The sequence below is a fragment of the Erythranthe guttata genome, chromosome 9 (assembly GCF_056151865.1).
Source record: "Erythranthe guttata isolate IM_541 chromosome 9, IM_541, whole genome shotgun sequence".
Lineage (NCBI taxonomy): Eukaryota > Viridiplantae > Streptophyta > Magnoliopsida > Lamiales > Phrymaceae > Erythranthe > Erythranthe guttata.
This window is the reverse complement of record NC_142541.1, coordinates 16,826,141-16,844,363: the sequence shown is the minus strand read 5'-3', so window position 1 is coordinate 16,844,363 and position 18,223 is coordinate 16,826,141. Positions and strand designations below refer to the sequence as shown.

The 18,223-nt window shown below is 37.8% G+C and overlaps 1 protein-coding gene and 1 long non-coding RNA gene across 3 annotated transcripts; one reads left to right on the top strand and one right to left on the bottom strand.

Annotated features, from left to right (window-relative positions):
* Positions 1–458: 458 nt before the first annotated feature.
* On the top strand, positions 459–6,548 carry LOC105975415 (glutamate receptor 2.7). The gene is given in 8 exon segments (XM_088822811.1): positions 459–687; positions 939–1,156; positions 1,569–2,873; positions 2,989–3,304; positions 3,397–3,809; positions 3,927–4,346; positions 5,067–5,247; positions 5,362–6,548. Coding segments are annotated over 8 exon segments (4,269 nt in total).
* Positions 6,549–10,461: 3,913 nt separating this feature from the next.
* On the bottom strand, positions 10,462–11,338 carry LOC105975832 (uncharacterized). 2 transcript variants are annotated; one of them, XR_016033691.1, is made up of 3 exons: positions 11,309–11,338; positions 11,144–11,210; positions 10,462–11,046 (listed from the first exon to the last, which is right to left on the bottom strand). It is a non-coding gene; the product is annotated as an uncharacterized LOC105975832 (long non-coding RNA). The 2 variants fall into 2 exon arrangements; XR_016033690.1 differs by lacking the exon at positions 11,309–11,338 and having other exon boundaries at positions 11,144–11,302.
* Between the last annotated feature and the right edge of the window lie 6,885 nt (positions 11,339–18,223).

The following is an 18,223-nucleotide window of genomic DNA, read 5'->3' as shown; positions in this document are numbered from 1 at the left end:
TTTAATATGGAAGAATAATGCTGTGAGCAGTGAGCTGAATACTCATCAGAAGAGCCACTTATTGACATTAAGCTATATCCTTACACAAATACTGAATATGATCGAATGCTGGTTTATTTATTGCAGGAAATATCATCACTGATTCATGACAACGACGCACTTAATTCTCGTTTCTTGAAATGAAAAGAAAATGCTGAGAAATTGTCCGAATCCTATGGACTTACAGAATGAGTGTTGCAAGATCTATCTATCTATATTTAATTGCCTACTAAAGAATAGGATATGTTATAATCTGAGTAGACTTTTAACAATTCAAAATAAAATTATGCTAATGAATCTTTCTCATTGATTTTTCCGTTTAACAAAACTTTATCGGTTCAACTTAGTTACTTGTTGATTGTATGTATGCGTACACTGGATGGCCTCCTGATCAGAAAATAAAATCAAAATTGCCAAACATGAAAATGCATTTCTCCATATTATTTCTCTCATTTTGCAATTCACAACGAAATACAACCTTTCAAGTTGGTGTCATTCTTGATGCCAATTCCACAAACGGACGCATAGGCATGACCAGCTTGTCTTTAGCGCTCTCCGACTTTTATTCATCTCTTGCAAATTATACGACAAGAATTGTGCTTCATCCACGCGATTCAGGACCCCAAGTCACCTTTGCTGCAGCTAGTGGTATCTAATCCTTCCCTTTTGCTCCAATATTTTTGCTTTGTGTGGTTTGAACAACTTGTTAAAACTTCTCAGCTTTGATCTTTGAACTTTGTTTCTCGTAAAAAGATTAGATGCCAATCTTATCGTCTCCCATAGTTGATCAAACCATTCTTTGTCTCGATACTCTTGCTTGTTTTATGTTTGTGTGATGGTGTGTATAATCCAACAAGGTGATTGATTCTCACATGATTCTATACTATGGATATATGCAGCGCTCAATTTGTTGAAGGATGTGCAAGTTGACGCGATAATCGGTCCTCAAACATCTGCACAAGCAAACTTTGTGTCTGGTCTTGGAGACGCAGCGAAAGTGCCAATCATTTCTTTCACAGCAACAAGCCCTTCTCTTCGTCCTCAAACTCAGTATTTCGTCCGAACAGCCATAAACGATTCTGCTCAAGTTGAAGCTGTTGCCGCCATAGTTAAGTACTTTTTTTTTTTTTTTTTTTTTGATCGGTAAATGTGAAATATATAGATCAAAACGGACTTTACAAATACACTGGGCATACCCAGGCAGTGTAATCAAAAAAATATATATCAATGCCTATACATGAACAAGACCCCACAGGTCAAGTGCAAACCAAAGATCAAAAAGGGTCAAGTGCAAACCAAAGATCAAAAAACAATCAGGGATGCACGATTTGCAAAGCTGATTGCGGAAACAAGGCAAAAACCGTCTTGTAAACGAGTATCTTGATCTTACGCACCATCTCAGTAATCCTAGGCGTCTCGTTCTCAAAAAATTTCCGATTGCGAGCACTCCAAATCTGATAAACGGTGTAAGCAAGGGCCACCTTCTTCGCTTTTTGCCGCCAACATGAGCCACGAGCCTCCTTCTTCAGCCATTTCAAAGCACTCTTGAGCGTAGTTGCAGCCCGAGGGAAGCCCATCCATTCCCGAATAATGCTCCAAATGTTGTAAGTAAACGTGCATCCGAAAAACAAATGCACCACAGTTTCAGGCTCCGTACAAAAAATGCACGACTTTTCAACCTCCACGTGCTTGATTCGATTCCTGGTCTTAAGTACTTTCGTTGGCATCAAGTCGTTTTCATATATGAAGATACAGATTATGGTAATGGCATTATTCCTTTACTGTCTATTGCATTTCAACAAGTAAACGCTCGAGTTTCATACAGAAGCGTTATCCCAGCCTCAGCAACCGATGATTTCATTCTTCAAGAGCTGCACAAGATGAAAAAAATGCAGACAAGGGTGTTTGTGGTGCATACTACAGCCCTTCTTGCTTCTAGAATCTTCCTGAAAGCAAAGGAAGCGGAAATGATGAGTGAAGGCTACGCGTGAATAGTGACCAGCGGGCTCATGAATTTATTTTATTCATTGGAACCGAGCGTTGTCGATTCTATGCAAGGAGTTGTTGGTGTAAAACCTCATATTCCAAGATCAAGAAAACTCAAGTCCACCACTGTAAGCTGGAAGAAGAAGTTTGTAGAGATTAATCCAATGATTCCTCCACCACGAGAGATCAACATTTATGGGCTGTGGGCATATGATACCTTGTCGGCATTGGCTATGGCTGCTGAAAAAACAGGATTTAGGGAGCCAAGTTATTTGCAGAACACAAATGCTCTTAACTCTACCGACATATTTATTACTGGAACGTCACAAACAGGTCCAAATCTTCTGGCTGCAACGTTGGATACTAATTTTACCGGACTCTCCGGGAATTTCAGATTGATTAATGGGAAACTAGAGCCATCATCTTTTGAAATATTGTACGTAAATGGAACGGAGCTAACACAAGTTGGATTGTGGAAACCAATATTGCAAATTCCAAGTCAAATGAATGCGAACATAACGGGTTTTGCAGGTAAGAAGTTGAAGAATATTACGTGGCCGGGAGAATCGAGGAACGTACCAAAGGGATGGGAGGTCTCAGCAAGCGGTAAAAAGCTTAGAGTTGGAGTTCCAGCAAATATTGGTTTTCCACAATTTGTAAATGTAGAAAAGGACAATATCACTGGATTGTACGTAGATTTGTTCAAATATGTCATGGCAGCACTACCTTACACAGTCGAATATGAATTTATCCCGTTTGAAATATCTAATGCCTCAACGGCGGTTCAAACATCTAACGCCTCAAGTGCGGGGAGCTACGATGATTTGTCCTACCAAGTTTTCAATGGGGTAAAAAGTAATTAAGATACCAACATTGATAAAACTGAATTTGTGTTTATTCTCATGTCTTGACACTTGATTTTTTTTTTTTTTTTTTTTTTTTTAATGTTTTCTGACATTTCAGAACTTCGATGCTGCTGTTGGAGACATAACGATCACATCTGCGAGATCAGAATATGTCGACTTCACTTTCCCGATTGCACAAGGAGGGATTACCAGGACACAGAAAATCCCGCATGATGACGAAAACAAGGGTAAATATTTTTTCGTGCAGCCCCTCAAACGTGAATTATGGTTAACTGCCATAGCCATGTTCATTTTCACTGGAGTGGCTATGTGGATTCTTGAACATAGATTTAACAGAGATTTCAGAGGCCCCCCTTCAGAACACGTCGGCCTCATCTTTTACATCCCCTTCATGACATTAGCATTTGCCAACAGTGAGTAATATCAGAAACACACACATATGTATATTGATCAATCCTTGTATATATATACTAATAACTAATTAATATATACATGATGTGTGTAGGGGAGAGAATAGTGAGCAATTTAGCTCGACTGGTTCTAGTCGTTTGGGTATTTGTTGTTCTGATATTGAGCTCAACTTACACAGCAAGTCTTTCGGCAATATTTACAATAAACAAGCTTGACCAAAACGGTGATTCAGACGTAAGTAGGCTTATTAGAAACGGAGACTATGTTGGATGTCGCGAAGGCTCTTTCATTTATGAGTTTGTGAAAAGGCTAGGATTCGACGAATCAAAGATTAGGACGTACAAACTTCCACAGGATTTTCATATTGCATTGGCTAAAGGAAGTGAAAATGGTGGCATAAAGGCCATGTTTTCTCGAACTCCTTACACCGATGTCTTCTTATCCATGTACTGTAACAAGACGTACATGAAAGTTGGCTCAACCTATTTTACGGAGGGCTCTGCCTTTGTAAGTATTAATTTCTTTCTCAGCCTCTGTCTATATTTATTTTGTTGATGTATACTTGTAATAATGATGATCATAATAACAATTATTATTATTCTTTTGAAAAAAAAAAATTGACAGGTATTCCCCAAGGGCTCGCCGTTAGTTGCCGATGTCTCTCGTGCTATCATCAAACAGACAGACAATCACAATATTTCGAAAACAAATGAAAAAGGGATAGAAAAGACGTGTGGTGAATATGAGCCCGGCTTGCGGCAAACTGTCGAATTGAAAAGCTTCAAAGTCCTGTTTGGAATAACCGCGGGAATCACAGGGACTTGCCTTGTGGCATTTCTAGTCTCGTATTTCTACAAAAACAGAGATGTCGTTAGGAGGATCTTCTCAAACTCCGAAACCACAACTTGGTCCAAACTAAGCGCAATTTCCATGCATTTCGATCGAAGAGACCCTAAATCGTTTCATTCTAAAGAAGAAGACGATGAAATTAATGAATCGCCCAATCAAAATCATCGTCAATCAAATCCAGAAAACATCATAGTGGTGTAGCTTGCTTTTGTTTCTATGGTTCAATATTGTTTTTGCTCCTACATTTTAGCTTCTATGTACTTTCATGATACTTATAACTAGTTCTGTAATATTGTTACATTCAAATCCATTTTCTGTTTCTATGTTTGTAATTGTTTTTGGATTAATTCCATTGTCAACTGTAAGCAATTACTACTCCATAAATGTGTCATATATAGATGCATGGATCTATACACTGATAAAATTCATCAAGTGTAGCATAAAATCTCCAAAATTGCAAATAAAGAGAGCAAGAACTTATTTATTATGGAAGAATAGTGATATGATGTTATGAGCTTCTCAGTCATTAGAAGAGCCATCATCTAAGATTTCTCGTTGACATTAATTAGTCTCCGACACCTAAGCAACTTCAGTTACATCATTTTGAATTCATCAATATCATGGGAATAATGGTCGTTTATTTCTCGAAAATTCTCAGAAATTGTCCTAATCCTAGGGATTTATCTATATTTAATTGCCTGCCAAATGTGTAAGATAAGTTATAATCTGAGTGGACTTTTAACAATTCAAACATAATTATGCTAATGACACTCAGTTCAACTTGTTGCCTGTATATATGCATACACTAGATGGCCTGATCAGAAAGTTAAATCAAAACTGCCAAACTTGAAAATGCATTTCTTCATATTATTTCTCTCAGTAGTTAGTCTATTTCTCTCATTTTGCAATTCACAGCGAAATACAACCTTTCAAGTTGGTGTTATTCTTGATGCAAATTCCACAAACGGGCGCATAGGCATGACCAGCTTGTCGTTGGCCCTCTCCGATTTTTACTCGGTTCACACAAATTATTCGACAAGGATTGTGCTTCATCCAAAGGATTCAAGAAGACAAGTCACCGGTGCTGCAAATAGTGGTATCTAATACTTCCCTTTTGCTATATGTGTGTGTGTGTGTGTGTGTGTGTGTGTGTGTGTGTGTGTGTGTACATTAAAAACTCACATGATTATATTTAATTTTTCGGATGCAGCTCTCAATTTGATGAAGGATTTACAAGTTGATGCGATTATCGGTCCTCAAACATCTACACAAGCCGAGTTTGTGATTGGACTTGGAAATGCAGCACATGTGCCGATCATTTCTTTCTCAGCGACGAGTCCTTCTTTCTATCCACAAGCTACTTCCTATTTTGTTCAAACAGCACTAAATGATGCTGCTCAAGTTGATGCTGTTGCTGCCATAATTAAGTACTTCCGATGGTATCAAATTGTTCTCGTATACGAAGATTCAGACTTTGGTAACGGAATTACTCCTTACTTGGCTAATGCATTTCAGCAAGTAAATGCTAGAGTCTCTTACAGAAGCGTTGTTCCACTCTCAGCAAGTGACGACTTCATCCTCCAAGAGTTGTACAAGATGAAAACTAAACTACGTGTGGGTCGTAACCACCGGGATCTTGGAGTTGTTCGATTCAAAGCTTTCAGATGTTGTAGAGTCCATGCAAGGAGTTGTTGGTGTAAGACCTCTTGTTCTAAGATCGATTCACCACCAGAGATTAACATTTACGGGTTGTGGGCTTACGATACTTTGTGGGCATTGGCTACGGCTATCGAAAAAATCGGATTTAGGGAGTCGAGTTATTTGCAAAACACAAGTGCTTCTAACTCTACCTACATGTTTAGTACAGGAACATCACAAACAGGTCCACAACTTTTGGCAGCACTTAATGAAACTAATTTCAAAGGTCTCTCAGGGAACTTCCATTTGGTTAACGGGAAACTAGAGTCGTCATCTTTCCAAATAGTGAATATAAATGGAAAGGAGTTGAGAGAAGTTGGAATATGGACACCGTTACTGCAAAACTCAAGTCAAATGAATGCGAACATGACGGGTTTTTCGGGTGAGAAATTGGACGATATTAAATGGCCCGGAGAATCGATGAATGTGCCAAAGGGATGGGAGGTCCCGGTAAGTGGAAAAAAACTTAGAGTTGAAGTTCCAGCTGTAGCTGGTTTTCCAGAATATTTAAAAGTAGAAAAGGATCCTCGTACAAAAAGTACCAAAATAAATGGATTGTACATAGATTTGTTTGATTCTGTCATGGCTGCACTACCTTATTCAGTGCGATACGAATATGTCCCGTTTGAAAGATCCGACGGCACAAGTGCGGGGAGCTACGATGAACTAATAAGACAAGTTTCTAATGGGGTAAAATGATACCATGATTTATTAGCTGATAACACTACTTTGTATTTATATTTTCATTCACGTTTTTTTTTTATGTTTGACTTGTTGTAGATATACGATGCAGCTGTTGGAGACATAACGGTCACATACACGAGATCAGAATATGTCGACTTTACTCTTCCAATCGAAGACGATGGGGTTACATGGACACAGAAAATCGAGTATGAGAATCTGAATAGAACATCGATATTCATGGAGCCCCTCGAACGTAATCTATGGTTAACTGCCATAGCCCTGTTCATTTTGACTGGATTTGCTCTGTGGATTCTCGAACATAGGTTCAACACAGATTTCAGAGGCCCCCCTACACAACACGTTGGCCTCATCTTTTACGTCCCCTTAATGTCTTTAGTATTTGCCAACCGTGAGTAATCATCTTCCTTGTTCCTCCGTTCAGACGCGTTCATCACGCTAATAACTCAATGTCTCTGTTTGTTGTTGACTTATAATGAGTGAGTTACATATACATTTTTGTTGTAGGGGAAAAAATAGTGAGCAATTTATCTCGGCTGGTGTTAGCGGTCTGGGTGTTTGTTCTGCTGATACTGAGCTCAACTTACACAGCAAGTCTTTCTTCTATAATAGCAGTACCCAGGGCTGTACGTTCCAAAACAAATGTAACTACGCTTGCTAAAAACGGAGACAATGTTGGATGCCGCGAAGGCTCTTTCATTAGCGAATTCTTGAAAGGGCAGGGATTCAACGGTTCCAACATCAAGCGGTATTCAACTCCAGAGGAATTTGATAATGCCTTGAGAAATGGTAGCATAACGGCCATGTTTTCCCGCACTTCTTACAGCAATCTCTTCTTATCAAAGTACTGCAACAACTACGCGGTAGATGGATTCAAACTCCCCGAGGGCATTGCCTTTGTAAGTATTATAGTCAACTTCTTACAAACTGTGTCTATATTTATATAGCTGTAGTATGTAATAATCACTCTGCAAAAACAAAAATAAAATAAAATTGACAGGCATTCCCCAAGGGCTCGCCATTAGTTGCCGATGTCTCTCGTGCAATCGTCAAACAGACAGATAATCAAAAGCTATCCGAAATAAGGGGACGTTGGATAAGAGAATCTACATGTTATCCATCGGAAAACTTGCCGACAGAAATCAGCTTGAAAAGTTTCAAAATCCTGTTTGGAGTAACAACGGGAATCACGGGGACTTGCCTTTTGATATTTCTAGTGTCCTATCTCTACAATAACAGAGATTTTATTCGGGGGGTCATCTCCAATTCTGGCACAACAACTTGTTCCAAATTACGCACGATTTCCATGCATTTCGATCAAAGAGACCCTAAATCTTTTCGTTCTAAAGAAGACCGCGAAATTAATGCATCACCAATTCAAAATCGTCGTTGTAGCAGCACAGTAATCCCGGTCACGTTAGATCAAGAAATAGCAAGTGATAATGGAGCCGTTAGTCCGAATTCAGACCACACAACTGATCATGGTGCACATCAGCCAAGTTCTTGTCCAGCTTTGACGACTGTGTGACTATAGTACATTTCTTTCTCTCTATGAACAATTTGCTTCAGAACATCTGATTGAATGATGAAATTCTATTACCATTTTTATGTGTGTGTAGTGTATTATATATATATATGTGTGTGTGTGTGTGACTGTGTTACCATTATTTTGGGAATTTTATTGTACTGAAATAATATATACCTTTTTCATCATCCAATAAAAATCTAACAGCTGTCTTTTTTTGTTCCCGGTTTATTCCAACAACTCCAGATCGAGCTTCAGTGTGCGGCCCATATTCATTAAGTTCATTGTCACTAACGGCGTCGTTTTCACAAATTCCCCTTTCTTCTTTGAGACCCGATCCCTAATTCGATTCCTATAACTATGACTCTAGAGTCTAGACAGTCACCTTTTAAGTTTATTAATTAATGCTCGTTTTACTTCTCAACTAAAAAATACAAGTCTTGGTGAGGTCAACGGGAACGCGGTGGAGAGCGCGGTCGTAGACGGCGGGGGAGTTGGTGAGGCGGGCGGCGAAGAGGAGGTGGTGGCAGAGCTGGACGGCTAGTTCGGAGTTTTTTGAGTTTGCCGGCAATGGTGGTTTTGGGCGTGGTGTAAGAGAGGGCTTTTTAGAAAGTGTAAGGGACTGAAATAAAAAAAATTGAAAACTTCACTTTTGTGCTCATAAGAAATTCAGGGTGAATCTGTAATTTTTAAATTTGTGATGAAGGGTAATTAGGTCTTTTGCGATAAAAAATACACCCCCTAGCGTGTGCACTATAAGCTGTTACGGCTTTTCCAGCTTTGCTATATTTCATAGGTGGTCCTTGCCAATTATTTTAACACGTGAGGTTTTACGGCAATTGGAGATTACACAAGGTAGGTTATTGCAAAGGGGTTATTTTGTAGACCCCCTTATTTCCAAATTATATAGAACTAAGGGAAACCCTCCTCATTTCGAAAATATTTTGACATACCCCCTGGGCCATCTTAAAGTACCTATAATACCCTTTTAAAATCAGTTTTAAACCCTACCCACTCACATTTCGTTCTCTCTCTTCTCCCAGATTCAAAATCCGGCCTCCACAAACCTCCCACCGGCGAAATTGCTTCCCGGAGTCATAACTCTCTCTCCGGTGGTCGGAATTCGATGGTTTAACTACCGTTGGATTCCTCTCGTCGAGCTCTTTCTTTTGGTGGTGATTTCATTCAGTTTGGAGCGCAGATCTGGTTCTGCAATTTTTTTTCATTCGACGACGGTGGTCTTGCCGGAGGTGTATTTTGTGTTCCACCGGTCGAAATTTGACGGGCTACCCACCGTTGGATTCCTCTCGTCGAGATCTATAGTTTGATGGTAATTTCGTTGTTTTTATGTTTACAGATTTATTTCTATATTTTTTTGCATTTGTGGGTGCGCGAAACTGTGGGTGGTTATTAGCGACGCCTAGGGTTTTGGTAGGAGGTGGGGGGGGGGGGGGGGGGGGGTGAGGATTCACCGTCTGTTTGATTTAAAATTTGTAGATTTCCCAGCAATAACCTCTCTCTCTCTATCACACGATTTCTTAGTGTTTGTTGATTTTTTAGTGTTTCGATGTTTCTTCAAATTTTGTTGATTTGCACTAAAGTAATTTTTTTTCTTTCGATTTTGTTATTGCAGCTTAACGAAAGCCATTGTTCCTCTCCTTGAAGGTGTCAAAAATTTGGTTGAAGTCACATGTGATGCAGTGTTCAACAAACTGTATACATTACTATACATTACTATAGTAACATGTAGTTACATATGCGTATATTTGTGTATTTTTTATTTGTATTTTATTGGTTTTGAGATGATTTATAATATAAATATTGAAATTTGTAAATTTTTGTTGTTTGGGTTTATGAATTTTTTTTGTATTAGCCAGTATTCGTGTGTGTATATAATTGATCGACTTAAAATATGTGCTAAAAAAAAGAACATAACTATAAATTACTATAGGTACTATAGTTACATGTAGTTATTTTCAGTACTGTACACATATTGTTTTGAAAATTAAATAAAAAATTAAATAAAAAAAAATTAAAAAAAATAATTTTTTTTAATTAAAAAAAATTTAAAAAATTTAAAAAATAAATATATATATATATTTAACAAACATATTTATTAAAAAAAAAAAAAAAAAAAAAGAAAGAAAGAAAATAATAATAAATAAATCAGCGAAAATGATAAATGCAGGACCATAAATGTTGAATGCAGTTTGGCCGAAAATTGCACATAGGGGTAGTATAGTACTTTCGCTTCCCCAGGGGGTATATCAAAGGATGATTTGGGCTTGGGTTTATCCCTAGTTTATTTGGTGGCTAGGGGGTATGTAAAATAACCCCTATTGCAAAAAATAAACAATTTTGGTACCTCATGCAACATGATCCAATTTACTTCAACAATTCAAAATGAAGTCTGCCCCAAAAAAATAATATGTAAATATTATGTTATAACAAATTTTATTTGCGAAATACAACTCCTTTTCAAATCCGTTGCACAACAAATCGCGTGCCCCCTCTGGCGATCGTACAACTCCGAACTTCTCTGTAAAGCATTAATGCCATAACTTTCTTTCGCACAATAAAAATGATAATCGGTCTGTGTATCGATAAAAACTACATCAAGTGACAAGGCAGCAACCTTGATTAATTGCATAATGAACTGCTAAAACACCTTTAGCCACAACCAACCAACCAAGCAGAATTAAAAGGTTTTCTTCGAATCCCAAACATGTTATATATAGTACAGCGAGAATTTACTGATTATAAGAAAGTGAATAAAAGGCTATCCAAAACAGACATCTAAAACATGGCTTAGAATATGATAGAAGTAACCTTATCAAATTGAGAAGTGGAGTTTCGTCGGGATAATATTCCGGGAGCGAGAATATGAATTCCACTATAGAGCTAACAGAGTTCTTGCAAAGAACAACATTGCACAGACTCTAAACCTGATGGATTAGTTGGTTCATCATCCTGGTAGAAATACAGAAGAAATGAAATAAATGAGATGAGAGATAGGATTAAAAAAACAAAAATATACAGCCAATTTTAATGCTTAGAATGTGTTTACCATGGGAGAAATTTTTAACATGATGCAACGGTCGACGTGTTTAAGCGACCTGCACTAGAAAGGATTTCTGGTACAAGGATTTAATTTAGTTAGTAAGGTTCCGGTACTTGACGAAAACCTATTAAGAAACTCAAGATAAATATGTGAGTGCATGAACATACGAACCTTTCAATTCATCAGTAAACATACGAAGTCACCAAGATGAATATAACTTAAACTAAGATTCAGTATACACTACAAAATTAATGTATGATTTAAATCTTACCACGTATCGCAAACCCAGCCTCTTTGGCCTCCTGAGGGAAAAGCTATCTAATAGTATGATCATTCATCATATAGTCGAGAAGGATGCAGATTTTTCGAGCTATCACGTCTATGTAGTACTCTCGATCTACAGAGTCTGAGGGGAAAGTAAACAGAATTCTTTTTTTCCAACCCATATCCCACATCAATCTAAGAGCTTCAATCTCCGCAAGTTCAGAGATCTCTATCCATGTAGCCGTATCGAAATCATTCAGCAATTTTGATAAACCACTTTTTAGATCTATCATTTCTTGTTGTAACGACGGAATGTCCAACCTCATCATGCTTTTATGATTGGTTGTGACATTATTCTCAGCCTCCCTTATTTCCTGCCTGAGTGGTCCGTAAACCTCACTATGGTTCGAAAGTACACTAAGAGGAGCAATTGCAAATAGTGTATACATGAATCTCCCTATTGCTTGATTACATGTAAAAATAAGAGGAGTTCGACAAACATAGACTCTCTTTTCGATGAAATGGTATTGGAAATTCTCGTACATCTTCAAGCCGAAGATATTTTCGAGGCGGCCATGGTTGTTTGCCGCAAGTGGTACTATATGAGCATTTATGAAGTGCGGGTATGGAACTTGAAAGACGAAAAAGCAAATTGTTGAATCATGTTTTATATTCTTGTTTTTAAGCTGTGTGGGGCTCGTCTACTCGTATTTATACTACTTCACCTTCAATAGGCGATGGTTATTGATTTAGTCACACGGTTGTTGGTGATCTCTAGATCATTCTATAAAGTTCTAGGTAATTCTAGAAAGTAATTAATACAGATGCTCTAAAGAGTAACTATAAATCTTTCAACTTGGTAACAACTTACTACACATTTCTAGAAGATTCAAATTTGCAAGTTGTATTCTTTGGACGTTTTCTGTTAGCTCGATAGGGAATTAACATTTTATAATATAACAAGATCTAATCTAGAATACCTAGTTTCTTTTATGCTATTCAGTGAAACTCCACTTCCGGCGGTGATACATATTCATATTCTGAAATAGTCTAACGTAAACCGTAAGATGTGCTTACCGGTTATCGCTACCTCGATCGCCGCCGCACTATCCCAATGGAAAAATCAATCGCCGCCGCCGCACTATCCCACTCGAACGATCAATCGCCTTTCCCCGCCGCTCTATCGCACTCGAAGGATCAATCACCAATCGCTTTCACCGCTGCTCTATCGCACTCGAAGGATCAATCGCCAATCGCCTCGGGCGGCGGCGGCGATTTTTTTTAGGAGATAGGGGGATTATTATTTATGCTGATTGAGATGGGTTGTAATCTATATTATTAATATTATGGGGGCAACTATTTTACATCCCAACTTTTGCTTACTTGAATACTACCAAGTTTAAAACCAAAATTGAGTACATATTTATCAGTTTTTTCTTACTTAATACCAAAATAAAAAGAAAAGTACAAAAACACCATTACATACAAAATATCAATTATATCAAATTTTTTTAGAAATTACCTATTCAAAAACCAAATAAAAAAAAAAGAAAAAAAAACCCTTTGTTGTAAAAAAAAAAACCTCCACCATTTCTTCTCCTCTCCAATCCTCACCGCCGCCGCCGCCGCCGAACGCCACCGTATGTGCTCGTAACTGCCGCGACAACCCAATTAAACCCTATCTTTTTCATCATCTTAAATCCTCCAAAACATCTCCAAATTCAAAAAATCAAAACCTCACAAAACTTATAAAATGGAGTTATAAGACAATAATATGGTAGTATATGTGGAAAGAGAAGCCATTAAGGTAAGTATCGATGTCTTTTTTGAGCTTCGAAGTCGATTTTTTGAAGTTTTTTTTTTTTGAAACTCGCCGGCAATTTTCGACACATACAGGTCGATTCTTTGGTCAATTTTCGACACCAACGTGTCGGAAAAAAAAAAAAAAAAAAAAAAAAAAAACAAATTTCGACACTTACCTGTCGAAAATTCTCCAAATTTCGACAGGTATGTGTCGAAAAACACTATTGGTAAAAAAAAAAAAAAAAAAAAAAAAATTAACAATAGTGTTTTTCGACACATACCTGTTTTTTTTTTTTTTTACCAATAGTGTTTTTCGACACATACCTGTCGAAATTTGGAGAATTTTCGACAGGTAAGTGTCGAAATTTGTTATTTATTTATTTATTTATTTTTTTTTTTTTTTTAACCAATAGTGTTTTTCGACACATACCTGTCGAAATTTGGAGAATTTTCGACACATACCTGTCGAAATTTGGAGAATTTTCGACAGGTAAGTGTCGAATTTTTTTTTTTTTTTTTTTTTTCGACACGTTGGTGTCGAAAATTGACCAAAAAATCGACCTGTATGTGTCGAAAATTGCTGGCGGGTTTAAAAAAAAAAAAACTTCAAAATCGACTTCGAAGCTCAAAAAAGACATCGATACTTACCTTAATGTGTTCTCCTTTCATATATACTACCATATTATTGTCTTATAACTCAATTTTATAAGTTTTGTGAGGTTTTAATTTCTTTAGTTTTGAGATTTTTTAGAAGGGTTTGTTGTGAGGAAGATTTTTTAGAAGGGTTTTTGGGGAGGGAGAAGAAGGAGGTGGAGGAGGTGAGGGGTTTGTGAGTAAGGAGGAAAATGGTTGTTTTGAGTTTTTGATTATTTGGTATTTAAGAAAGAAAAATAGTATTTGTAATATTTTTTTGGTTTTAATTTCAATAAGGGTATTAAAGTAATTTACAATTAATTATTTATTTTTTATTTTTTTGGTATTCAAGTAAGCAAAAGTTGGGATTTGAAATAGTGATCCCCTAATATTATATTGTATTATTAATTAATTAATATATAAAAGCAAGGTTCGCATTCACTCTTTTTATACTCTCATAATTTCACTCCCCCTATTTTTCTATACATTCAATTCACTCCACATAATTTCCTTTAGTTATTATATTTGCTAGGGCAAATTACGGCCAGAGAAAGTATATTATAAAACAACCTCTTCAGTTTGCATATTTACAAGCACTATCTTAACCACTTAACCATGTACTGTCTACACGATCACCCTTATAATGTCAAATTTACATGGGGGTGTTCATCCAGTCAGTAAACAGATCGAACCGAAGCAAACGAAAAATTGTAAATGCCGATCACCGAACCGTTAATTCGGTGTGATATTCAGTTTTATTATATATATATATATATATATATATATATATATATATATATATATATATATATTAGTTATTTATTGAAAACCAGACACCACCGGCAAGCTGAGCTGCCATCGTTAATTCTTTCTGGAAGGCGAGAGGATATATGGAGTAAAAATAATAAATTACTTATTAATAAAAATGAATATCGTGGTTATTTGCTATCTTCAACAGAGGGAAGAGACCCGGATATAGAAAGGCGTGTTGGGCCACGTTTTGAAAAATGAAAACTATGCTTCCCTCAGTGCGGCCATCGTCAATCACCCACGCCTAAATGGCCATGAACATACTCAGAAGTTCCGAAGAAGCCGGCTACCGCGGGAGCTTATTGTTGTTTTCACAATAATCACGATCATTCTACTGACGAGTGCCAACATTTACGTTACAAATTTGAGAGAATGATAATTAGGACTAAAAACCTCTCGGAGTTTGTGAGAAGTGGGCAGGACTCGAGTCCCAAGTTCCAAAGAAGGGCAAACGAACTGCCATGCGAGGCCGAGAAGGTCGGAAAGAGTGCGCCATCCCAGCCGCCGAGCAATTACTAAAGAATTATAGGAAACCAGTATATTTCATTGCTTCTCATTCTGACTTGTACATGCTTTATATACATGAGAATTCCTATCTATAAATGGAATAGATATTCTAAATATATATGAAATATTACATAATGAATGAGACGTATTTGCTGGCCAAATTCAGCTGCACAATATATGCTCTATAATCAAGGCTTAATGGTAGGATCCAGTGATTGTGCTGATCTATCATGCCCCCGCAAGATTGACTGTCCATTTAGGACACCAATCTTGGATCGATGCTTGACAAAATGAAGACGAGGTAGTGGTTTGGTAAGAGAATCAGCGAGTTGATCAGAAGTATGAACATGAGAGACACGGAGTCGGCCTGTGGCAACTTGATTGCGAACAAAATGAAAGTCGATAGCAATATGCTTCATACGAGAGTGAAAAACTGGATTTGCACAAACATATGTTGCACTCACATTATCACAATAGATTACCGGAGTGGGAGAAATAGGCAAACGTAACTCTTGAAAAAGATTCATGACCCAATTAACTTCAGTCGTGGTAGACGCTATTGCACGATATTCTGCTTCCGTTGAGGATCGAGCAACAGTCTTTTGCTTTTTGGAACTCCAGGAGATTGGATTTGCACCAATAAAGACAACATATGCAGAAGTTGACGTACGGTCATTAGGATCGCCTGCCCAGTCGGCATCGGCAAATGCATGCAATGTTTGAGGAGAATCCTTGCGAAGTAATAAGCCATGATCGAGGGTCCCTGCTAGATAACGAAGTAACCTTTTAAGAGCACCCCAATGAAGCGTTGAAGGACAATGCATAAACTGAGATAGCTTGTTGATCGCAAATGAGACATCTGGGCGAGTTAAGGAGAGATATTGCAATGATCCAAGAGCTTGGCGATACAAGGTCGCATCAGTTGATGGAGAGCCATCATAGAGCTTTAGAACTTCAGTGGTTGCAAGAGGTGTAGAGACTGGTTTAGCATTAGCCATGTTAAGACGATGCAAAAGATCCCATATATATTTCCTTTGTGATAGAAATAGGCCCCTGGTGGTGTGATGAACTTCAACACCAAGGAAATAAGATAGATTGCCGAGATCTTTAAGAGAGAAACGATCAGCGAGACTAGAGATGATGTTATTTACATGAGTCTTCGAGGACCCGGTAACTATAATATCGTCAACGTAAACCAACAAATAAATGACAAAATTGGCGGATTGAAGCATAAATAAGGAGGTATCTGATTGAGAATTAGTAAAACCTTTGGAGAGTAGAAATTGACGAAGTTCATTATACCAAGCGCGAGGAGCTTGACGGAGGCCGTACATAGCTTTTTGCAGTTTGCAAACATGAGTGGGACAATCAGAGTTGATATATCCAGGTGGTTGTTCCATAAATACTTCCTCTAGCAAAGATCCCTGCAAAAATGCATTATTCACATCGAGTTGTCGAAGAGGCCAATTGTTAGTCACCGCAAGAGTAAGTATTATTCGAATAGTTGCAGGCTTAACCACGGGACTGTATGTTTCACAAAAATCAATACCGGGGCGTTGATGAAAGCCCTTCGCTACTAACCGAGCCTTATAACGAGCAATCGACCCATTAGGATTTCTCTTAATTCTATAAACCCACTTACACCCAATAACATTTTGTGTGGGAGTGCGAGGAACTAAAGACCATGTTCGGTTGGAAATTAAAGCATTGTATTCATCGGTCATGGCTTGACGCCACACTTGATGTTTTTGGGCCTGGTTAAAAGTTGAGGGTTCAATATTAGGTGTAACAGTGGTGGAGTGAAGGCTAAGGATCTGTTTTGGTTTGGTGATGTTATTACGTAGCCTTGTGTTGTAAGGATGTGGTTGGACTGTGGTGGGAGATGAACAAGAAGGTGTAGGTGAGGAGATACATACCTGTGAAGGAAGAGATGCATCCCGCGGTTGAGACGTGGAGGAGGTATTCGAGTATGAGAGTTGGTCCTCAGAATCAGTCATAGAAGTAGACGACTCAACGGGCAACTTATTTTGATGGTCATTAGACGAAAGAGAGATATTTTCCGTTAAGGTATTAGAAGTTACAGGAAGTGTAGATACGTGCGGAGTATTAGTGCTTTGTAATACAGAATCACCTGTGAAGTCTGGAGAAGTTGTAGGAGTTGAAGCTGGTTTGGAAAACCAATTATTGACGATTGGTGATGTGCTGTGAGATGTAAGATTATGAAAAGGAAATATATTTTCTACAAAGACCACATGTCTAGAGATGAAGACCTTATTTGTAACTGGATCAAGGCAAATGTAAGCATGGTGTTGAGTGGAGTAACCCATGAACACACAAGGACGAGATCGTGGATCCAGTTTATGAGTGGAGTATGGTCGCAACCATGGATAACAAAGACAACCAAATATTTTTAATGATAAATAATTTGGCGACTTTTGAAAGAGGTGAAAGAAAGGAGATTTATTATGTGTGACAGAAGATGACATTCGATTAATAAGATAAACGGATGCTTGAAAGGCTAAAGACCAATACTTGAGGGGAACAGAAGCATGATGCAGTAAAGTGAGCGCCGTTTCAACAACATGGCGATGTTTGCGCTCAGCGGTACCGACATGCTCAGGAGTATGAGGGGGGGATTTAAGATGTTGTATTCCAACTCGTGAAAGGGAATGACCAAGACCATTGGCTTCACCACTACCATCCGTATAGACGGTCTGAATTTTTGTAGAGAAATAATGTTCAACCAAAGTTTGAAATTTTTCAAAAACAGGGGTAACATCAGATTTATTTTTGAGTGGAAAAAGCCATGTGTATTTGGTAAAATAATCAACAAAGATAACGTAGTAACGAAAGTTATCGAAAGAAACGAGCGGGGCTGGTCCCCAAACATCCATAAAAAGAACTTCCAAAGGATTTGAACATTTTAATGTCGAAGTGCCAAAAGGAAGTTTATGGCTTTTATTACATAGACATGCATTGCAGAAGTTAGAAAAACTCTTTTTGCTTAAAGGTAAATGATTAGCGGCAATAATTTGATGAAGAATTCGAGAAGACGGGTGACCAAGACGA